This window comes from Oncorhynchus masou, unplaced genomic scaffold (assembly GCF_036934945.1).
Source record: "Oncorhynchus masou masou isolate Uvic2021 unplaced genomic scaffold, UVic_Omas_1.1 unplaced_scaffold_2821, whole genome shotgun sequence".
Lineage (NCBI taxonomy): Eukaryota > Metazoa > Chordata > Actinopteri > Salmoniformes > Salmonidae > Oncorhynchus > Oncorhynchus masou.
In genome coordinates, this window is record NW_027009247.1 from 13,843 (window position 1) to 23,541 (window position 9,699).

The following is a 9,699-nucleotide window of genomic DNA, read 5'->3' on the forward strand; positions in this document are numbered from 1 at the left end:
TCTCTTTGATGTTTGAGGAATGAGAGTTGTGAGACCCCAGCTGCACTAACAGAGGTCAGGGGTCTGTAATGTCGTGACTGTGGAACACTCCTCTCACAACATGTGCTCATGCTATGAAACCGGACCACCATCTACCTACTCAAGGTCTTATGAGATGGCGGGATCTAAGATACAAGGTTACACAGAAATTGTTTAAAATCTCCCTTTTTGTTTTGACTTTTGCTTTACCCTGACCTGGCGTGTAACCAGGCATGGCTGACTATAAGAGAACCAGTGAGAGTTGATCAAGAACTCAGACCATCAGGAGAAGCCGGGAGCAGAGAGTCTGGGCTTCAGTTTCAGAGTGTATCGCATCCGTCCGTTTGAGAGATTGACCATTTTCATCACCTCGGAAGCAACAGAGTTTCGTCAGTTCAGCAGCTGGTCGTGGAGTGTGTGTGTGTCATTGCGTCAGTGTTTCTACCATGTGTGTGTGATGGATCTGTTGTCGCCTGTGTGTGGACGTGTGATGACGGCGGTGTGCTTGGACACCGTCATAGCCGACCTGTTGGTGTCCGAGTCACGGAACGCCACAGCCACCAGGTCAGAGGGCATCTCCCTGGCAACGGGGTCCCTCCTCCTGCTCCTCTGTCTGCTGCTGGCTGCCTGGCATCACACCGACAACAACTCTGTCCCAGGTCAGTCACAATACAGTAACAACAGCTCCTTACCAGGTCAGTTACAATAGTCTGCTAGTTATCATTCTTATATAATAAAAACAAGTTGAATTACAACAGTGTAATTTTTCCAGCTACAGTTCATTATCTTATTTTGGGCTAAAGTGATTCTATGTAGCATGTTGCATCCAGAGCAGGACTGTTGGTCCAAGTCTATGCAGGGATCTTATCTCAATCCACATGATATCTTCCTCTATGCTCAGAGACGGAAGAGGATGTGAGATCCCACTCCCTCATGTTTTTCTGGTTCATATGCAGACAATGAGCAGACTCAGCTGCTAATGCATTGGTGCCTACGGGAGAGCCCGGAACTGTGAAAAAAGCATTGAATGGTAAACAGCCTGAGTGGGACATCTTCATTTATCCACCAACTTTGCTGTTCTGTGTGTTAAAGCTGGTACAGGATGAGATGTTTTGTGTTTAGCTGCGTGTGTGATTCTTTGTGAATGCAGGAACATTGCCTTTGAAAGGTGCATTGTGGACAGCGCTCTACAATGCGCCGCAGATTGAGTCCTGTCCCTCGTCTGACCACAGAGTATTGGCTGCTGTCCTGCTATGTACTACTGCATTACTATGTTGTGTCTGTTGTATTGGCTGGTTTCATCAGCTGTCTCCTTAATAAACTAATAACATATCATATTTGTGATGTTATGTGAACTTATGTATTGTATTGATATGTAATGCTATGTAGTGTTATGCTATGCTATTCTATGTAATGTTATGTATACTATGCCATGTTATGCTATGCAACGCCCTGCTATGTTAGGTTATTTTATGTGACCACTCTCCCTCTCTCTCTCTTTCTCTCCTGTTATCCTCTCTCTCTCTTTCTCTCTCTTGGCTATGACAGGTCCTTTTTTCTGCCTGGGTGTGGGTCCTCTCCTCTCATACCTCAGGTTTATATGGACAGGTAACTACTACAACATGAAATACAATACATTATAATCTGCTACAATAACAAATAGTATATGGGAATAATTTATTAAATACATGTTCTATGTACAGGTATTGGCACTGCCAGTAACTATTACAACAGTAAATATGGAGACATCGTCAGGGTCTGGATCAACGGAGAGGAGACACTCATACTCAGCAGGTCAGTAGCAGGCAGTCAGTCAGACAGTCAGTACCAGGCAGTCAGTCAGGCAGTCAGTCAGACAGTCAGTCAGACAGTCAGTACCAGGCAGTCAGTCAGACAGTCAGTCAGGCAGTCAGGCAGTCAGTCAGACAGTCAGTCAGACAGTCAGTCAGGCAGTCAGGCAGTCAGTACCAGGCAGTCAGTCAGACAGTCAGACAGTCAGTCAGACAGTCAGTCAGGCAGTCAGTCAGGCAGTCAGTCAGGCAGTCAGTACCAGGCAGTCAGTCAGGCACTCAATCAGGCAGTCAGTACCAGGCAGTCAGTCAGGCAGTCAGTCAGACAGTCAGTCAGACAGTCAGTCAGGCAGTCAGTCAGGCAGTCAATCAGGCAGTCAGTACCAGGCAGTCAGTCAGGCAGTCAGTCAGACAGTCAGTCAGGCAGTCAGTCAGGCACTCAATCAGGCAGTCAGTACCAGGCAGTCAGTCAGGCAGTCAGTCAGACAGTCAGTCAGACAGTCAGTCAGGCACTCAATCAGGCAGTCAGTACCAGGCAGTCAGTCAGGCAGTCAGTCAGACAGTCAGTCAGGCAGTCAGGCAGTCAGTCAGGCAGTCAATCAGGCAGTCAGTACCAGGCAGTCAGTCAGGCAGTCAGTCAGACAGTCAGTCAGGCAGTCAGTCAGGCACTCAATCAGGCAGTCAGTACCAGGCAGTCAGTCAGACAGTCAGTCAGACAGTCAGTCAGGCAGTCAGTCAGGCAGTCAGTCAGGCACTCAATCAGGCAGTCAGTACCAGGCAGTCAGTCAGGCAGTCAGTCAGACAGTCAGTCAGACAGTCAGTCAGGCAGTCAGTCAGGCAGTCAATCAGGCAGTCAGTACCAGGCAGTCAGTCAGGCAGTCAGTCAGACAGTCAGTCAGGCAGTCAGTCAGGCACTCAATCAGGCAGTCAGTACCAGACAGTCAGTCAGACAGTCAGTCAGGCAGTCAGTCAGGCAGTCAGTCAGGCAGTCAGTCACGCAGTCAATCAGGCAGTCAGTAGCAGTCAGGCAGACAGTCGGTCAGTCAATCAATCATTAATCAATTTAAATATCTTAATTAAGATGTTTGAATTTCATTTCACAAAAGCACTTGTAGATTACTTGTAGCCTAGATGACATATGTTATAATACACATTTAGACTTACTGACATAGACTTGTAGACTTCGGAGAGTGAATACCAGTGTCCCCATCCTCTCTGTACAGTTCCTCTGCAGTGCATCATGTTCTGAGACAGGGGTGTTACACCTCTCGGTTCGGCAGTAAACAGGGTCTGAGCTGTATTGGCATGGATGAGAGAGGCATCATTTTCAACAGCAACATGGCTCTATGGAAGAAGACCCGCACCTACTTCACTAAAGGTGACCAATTACACAATGACTTACTCAAATGAGAAAGATAAGCATGGCATTAAAATACCACTACTTAATTGATCATAATAACTGATTCTAGATGTTAAATGGTAAACCATTAGGAGAAGGTTGCTGTATTCTCATATACACAAACTAATAGAGAAGTTAGAAAAACAAAGGAGTCCATTGTCCAGTCTGTTAGTGGCAATATCTTCCCAGGATATCGTTCAATATGTTGTAATAACCTGCTGTATCTCCACTGTGTGTTCCAGCTCTGACAGGGCCTGGGCTGCAGAAGACAGTAGACGTGTGTGTCTCGTCCACACAGACTCACATGGACGCTCTCCAGGGGCTGGACGGACTGATGGGTGGACAGGTTGACGTCCTGACTCTACTAAGGTGTACAGTAGTGGACATCTCTAACAGATTGTTCCTAGGGGTGCCTCTCAACGGTGAGCCACAGCCTTTTATACTCAATAATACTTTACCCAATATAATATAATACATGTATATTTTATAAGCACATAATATACATTGATAAATACATTTAGGCAAACCTTATTTTGACTTCAGGTCATCAGGGTTTTCTATCTCTAGTTGGTAACTCACAGCCATAAAGCCACAAGACCCTGAACAGTATATCTGAACATCAGTTCTGTAAGCACTCAACATGACTTTCCTTTTCAAGTGGGAAGTTATTCCACTTGATAACATTTCATTTGATATTATTAGAGAAGGAGCTGCTGCAGAAGATTCAGCAGTACTTTGACACGTGGCAGACAGTGCTGATCAAACCAGATATCTACTTCAAGTTGGACTGGATCCTGCAGAAACACAGGAGAGCAGCGTAAGTCACACAGTTATAAACAGTTAGCATCATTACCAAGGCATCCAGAACATCTAATATTAACAGTTTAAGGATTATATATAGAATAGGGTAACACTTGGATAGTCCATCTGTAGATGCGCTACACTTAGAAAAAAAGGTGTGATCTAGAACCGAAAAGGGTCTGGAGGCTGTCCCCATACGAGAACCCTTTTAAGAACCCTTTTTGGTTCCAGGTAGAGACTATCAGTAACGTGTCAACTAACTATCTACTAACCCTAACCCTAGTCCTAACCTTAACCTTAACCCTTATCCTAACCCTAAATTTACCCTAGTCCTAACCTTAACCCTTATCCTAGCCCTAAATTTACCCTAGTCCTAACCTTAACCCTTATCCTAACCCTAAATTTAACCCTAGTCCTAACCTCAACCCTTATCCTAGCCCTAAACTTAACCCTAGTCCTAACCTTAACCCTTATCCTAACCCTAAATTTACCCTAGTCCTAACCTTAACCCTTATCCTAACCCTAAATTTAACCCTAGTCCTAACCTCAACCCTTATCCTAACCCTAAACTTAACCCTAGTCCTAACCTCAACCCTTATCCTAACCCTAAACTTAACCCTAGTCCTAACCTTAACCCTTATCCTAAACCCTAAATTTAACCCTAGTCCTAACCTTAACCCTTATCCTAAACCCTAAACTTAACCCTAGTCCTAACCTCAACCCTTATCCTAACCCTAAACTTAACCCTAGTCCTAACCTCAACCCTTATCCTAACCCTAAACTTAACCCTAGTCCTAACCTTAACCCTTATCCTAACCCTAAACTTAACCCTAGTCCTAACCTTAACCCTTATCCTAACCCTAAACTTAACCCTAGTCCTAACCTCAACCCTTATCCTAACCCTAAACTTAACCCTAGTCCTGACCTTAACCCTTATCCTAACCCTAAACTTAACCTAACCCTAATCTAAGCCTTTTTCTAAACCTAGATTTGTTTGTTTCTTATCAACAGATTTGTTTGTTATAGTATGACCATCTGTAGAGCATCTATCTGGACTATCTGGACTATACAGCTCCACGTCTTCTCCCTCTGCTCCTCTCCAGCGCTCCACGTCTTCTCCCTCTGCTCCTCTCCGGCGCTCCACGTCTTCTCCCTCTGCTCCTCTCCGGCGCTCCACGTCTTCTCCCTCTGCTCCTCTCCGGCGCTCCACGTCTTCTCCTCTGCTCCTCTCTGGCGCTCCACGCATCTTCTCCCTCTGCTCCTCTCTTCTCCTCTCTGCTTCTCCCTCTGCTCCTCTCCGGCGCTCCACGTCTTCTCCCTCTGCTCCTCTCCGGTGCTCCACGTCTTCTCCCTCTGCTCCTCTCCGGTGCTCCACGTCTTCTCCCTCTGCTCCTCTGCTCCGTCTTCTCCCTCTGCTCCTCTCCGGCGCTCCACGTCTTCTCCCTCTGCTCCTCTCCGGCGCTCCACGTCTTCTCCCTCTGCTCCTCTCCGGCGCTCCACGTCTTCTCCCTCTGCTCCTCTCCGGCGCTCCACGTCTTCTCCCTCTGCTCCTCTCTGGCGCTCCACGTCTTCTCCCTCTGCTCCTCTCCGGCGCTCCACGTCTTCTCCCTCTGCTCCTCTCTGGCGCTCCACGTCCTCTCCCTCTGCTCCTCTCTGGCGCTCCACGTCTTCTCCCTCTGCTCCTCTCTGGCGCTCCACGTCTTCTCCCTCTGCTCCTCTCTGGCGCTCCACGTCTTCTCCCTCTGCTCCTCTCTGGCGCTCCACGTCTTCTCCCTCTGCTCCTCTCCGGCGCTCCCACTTCGCCACATGAGACCTGGACTCCGTCACTTCGCTGATTCCTCCCTTATATCTGTCACTCCCTTAGGTTCATTCCCCAGGCAGTATTGATTGTGTTTCATGTCAAGACCCTACTCCTGTTTTGTATTGTTTCATTTCCATTGTTTTATTACTCTCCATCTGCACCTGCTTCTCCACTTCCATCATCTTCATTACAACAATGAGCACTTAACAGCACATTTCACACATGACAAATACACAATATACATATACAATTCTACTAAATAATGTTTTATTTAAATATATACAGCAATACATTAAAGTTGAAAGTATTAGTGTTAATGTATAGCTCTGTTGTTGTGTTGCAGTCAGGAGCTGCAGGATGCTATAGAGAGTCTGGTCGACCAGAAGAGAAGAGGTCTACAGGAAGCTGACAAACTGGACCACATCAACTTCACTGCAGACCTCATCTTTGCACAGGTCAGTCCCTGACCTTGCCGTTATCCTATCCCCAACACTAACCCAAGCACAGGTCAGTCCCTGACCTTGCCGTTACCCTATCCCCAACACTAACTCAAGCACAGGTCGTCTGCACAACTTAAAGACTGCCTTAGCCCACTGAGACAAAGATCTAGGCATTAGGCAAGGCCCAAACCCAGGCTTAACTCAATTTCATTTCAATTAGTCAATATACATGTATGGAACTTTAGAATTTCAATTTACTTCCTGAATTGACTGAATTGAAATTAAATTGATCCTAACACTGGCCCTGACCCCAGCCCATGTCCTCTGCACACTATTATAATCTATTCTGCCGGTTGTTTCCACTTTCTTATGTTAAAACATGTATAACAATAACAGCCTGAGTAGCCAAAGTGAGTCAACTAATCTGAAGTGTGATTGTGTGTTTCAGAGCCATGGGGAGCTGTCAGCTGAGAATGTGAGGCAGTGTGTATTGGAGATGGTGATAGCAGCTCCAGACACTCTGTCTATCAGTCTGTTCTTTATGCTGCTGCTTCTCAAACAGAACCCTGACGTAGAACTACAGCTCCTAGAAGAGATAGACACTGCTATAGGTGAGTCCCCACTTCACAATCTGTTAACATAGAGCTACAGCTATTAGAAGAGATAGACACTGCTATAGGTGAGTCCCCACTTCACAATCTGTTAACATAGAACTACAGCTCCTAGAAGAGATAGACACTGCTATAGGTGAGTCCCCACTTCACAATCTGTTAACATAGAGCTACAGCTATTAGAAGAGATAAACACTGCTATAGGTGAGTCCCCACTTCACAATCTGTTAACATAGAGCTACAGCTATTAGAAGAGATAAACACTGCTATAGGTGCGTCCCCACTTCACAATCTGTTAACATAGAACTACAGCTTTTAGAAGAGATAAACACTGCTATAGGTGAGTCCCCACTTCACAATCTGTTAACATAGAGCTACAGCTATTAGAAGAGATAAACACTTCAATTCTGTCTTTGTGTCTTTGAGCGAAGTACTTCATCCTAATTGCTCCTGTAAGTTGTTCTGGATAAGAGTGTCTGTTAAATGACTCAAATGTATAATAGGTCAGACCTTCACAATCTGTTAACATAGAGCTACAGCTTCTAGAAGAGATAGACACTGTTATAGGTGAGGAACCTCCTGCTGCAGCTTTTCTCTTTTTACTAGTTATAGGTCAGGACCCATCAAACCCAGACAACTACAGTACTTTCCAATAGAACTTAGGGGTTCATGTAGCTATATTGAATAAGTGGCTGTTTGAATGTCCATCTCCCTCCTCTCTCAATGTAGGTGATAGGGAGCTCCACAACTCTGACCTGCAGAACCTAAGGGTCCTAGAGAGCTTCATCAATGAGTCCTTAAGGTTCCATCCTGTGGTGGACTTTACCATGCGCCGGGCACTGTCTGATGATGTCATCAGTGGCTACCGGGTGCCAAAGGGGACAAACATCATTCTGAACATGGGACGCATGCACAGATCAGAGTTCTTCCTCAAGCCCAATGAGTTCAGTCTGGACAACTTTGAGAAAAATGTAAGAGAATAATCAAGACTATCACAGGGAGAAATTCATCAGCACCCTGAGTTGTAAAGATATTTACTAATTTATTTATTTATTTCTCTCTGTCACTCTCCCTCTCTCTCTCTCTTGCACTCTCAGATACCTAATCGTTTCTTCCAGCCTTTCGGGTCCGGTCCTCGATCCTGCGTTGGCAAGTACATTGCCATGGTGATGATGAAATCCATCCTGGTTACGCTTTTGTCACGGTACTCTGTGTGTCCTCATGAGGGCCTGACCCTAGATCGCCTCCCACAGACCAACAATCTATCACAGCAGCCCGTGGAGGAGGAGGGGGAGCCTCACACCATGAAGTTCCTCCCAAGACACCAAGCCAGGAAGCAGTCTTAGAGCAGGGCTCAGACACTGGCATATCCCAAATGACAACCTATTCCCTATTTAGTGCAATACCTTTCACCAGGGCTCACAGGGCTCTGGTCAAAAGTAGTGCACTATGTAGGAAATGGGGTGGTATTGGGGACAAAGATTGCATTTTAGGGCTAATCTTAAAATAATACTTACTTCCCATATATGTAACATGTCAGTATTTGATTCATATTTGTATGTTTGTTATTTTGTACTACAAGTTATTTTGTGACGTTTTCTATGATAATAAGTTATGTTCCAGGAGGACATGTCTTTGTAGCCAATGGTATCTGTAATAAGAAACGCTTGTTGTTGATTCACACACACCATTATAATTATAGAATCTGAACTGTACAATCACACTTTTAAAACTAAATGACACTGAAGTGAAAATAAATGGTATATATTGTTTTATTCAATCTGTTCAGTTTATTCATTAGATGTCCTTGGACCTAAGGATGTTATAACTGACTGTCCATGATATCAACATGATATTTAAAACATAGTTATACAGTTTAAACAATGAAGCTATAATTTGTGTTATGATGTTAGACAGTTGAACTAAGCTCATGAGACATGTACAGCCTTGTATTATTGTTCATCATTCCTAACCTTTAGGCATTTAACCCCTCCTGTATAGGAGTACGTCCTCCATCTTACTGTCTCAGTGAGAAGGGAACAACAGGTTCCTGTTTTGCATATTTGTCCTGAACATTTTTGCATCTTTAATATGAGCAATTTGGTGAGTTAGATTTCCATGTATTATATAAAACACACTGTCGGTAGCTCTAACCAACAACAATATAAATGCAACATGCAAAAATGTCAACGATTTTACTGAGTTACAGTTCATATGAGGAAATCAGTCAATTGAAATGAAATCATTAGGCCCTAATCTATGGATTTCACATCACTGGGCAGGGGCACAGACATGGGTGGGCTTGGGAGGGAATAGGCCCACCCACTGAGGAGCCAGGCCCAGCCAATCTGTATTAGTATTCCTCCACAAAATGGCTTTATTACAGACAGAAATACTCCTCAGTTTCATCATCTATCTGGGTGGATGTTCTAAGATGATCCTGCAGGTGAAGAAGGTCCTGCATTGGCGTGGTTACACGTGGTCTGTGGCTGTGAGGCCGGTTGGATATACTGTCAAATTCTCTCAAACGTTGTTGGGGCGGCTTATAATAGAGAAATGAACATTAAACAGCTCTGGTGGACATTCCTGCAGTCAGCATGATCCTGTGTGCAACTTTCTGGATCCGAGTCTCCAGAGGGCAGTCCAGTCCCCTGGTAATGGATTCATCTGCACCGCTTCACCCACCATGAGCTCAGGTAAGTCCTGATGATTTGTCATACATGAACTTAGACACCTGTGTTCTGTGTTGAAGCTTCTCCAGCACGTCTGTCACCACACAGGGCTCTAGGAGAGTGTTGGCTACTGGCAGAGCTGCTTTTAAGCGCTGTGCCATGAGGTG

General features: G+C 45.2%; 1 protein-coding gene across 1 annotated transcript; it reads left to right on the forward strand.

Moving 5' to 3' along the window:
- Window positions 1-317: 317 nt before the first annotated feature.
- Window positions 318-8,237, forward strand: LOC135533933 (aromatase-like). The gene is made up of 10 exons (XM_064961125.1): window positions 318-677; window positions 1,567-1,626; window positions 1,722-1,812; window positions 3,032-3,186; window positions 3,450-3,629; window positions 3,910-4,024; window positions 6,153-6,264; window positions 6,698-6,860; window positions 7,590-7,831; window positions 7,958-8,237. The coding sequence occupies exons 1-10, from the start codon at window positions 476-478 to the stop codon at window positions 8,204-8,206; spliced, it is 1,569 nt and encodes a 522-aa protein (XP_064817197.1). The 5' UTR covers window positions 318-475; the 3' UTR covers window positions 8,207-8,237.
- The last annotated feature ends 1,462 nt before the right edge of the window (window positions 8,238-9,699 follow it).

Coding starts and splice junctions, on each gene's coding strand:
- LOC135533933 (XM_064961125.1), top strand. CDS start 476: ATGGATCTGTTGTCGCCTGTGTGTGGACGTGTGATGACGGCGGTGTGC. Junction 4,025..6,152: donor CAGAAACACAGGAGAGCAGC/GTAAGTCACACA, acceptor GTTGTGTTGCAG/TCAGGAGCTGCAGGATGCTA. Junction 6,861..7,589: donor AGAGATAGACACTGCTATAG/GTGAGTCCCCAC, acceptor CTCTCAATGTAG/GTGATAGGGAGCTCCACAAC.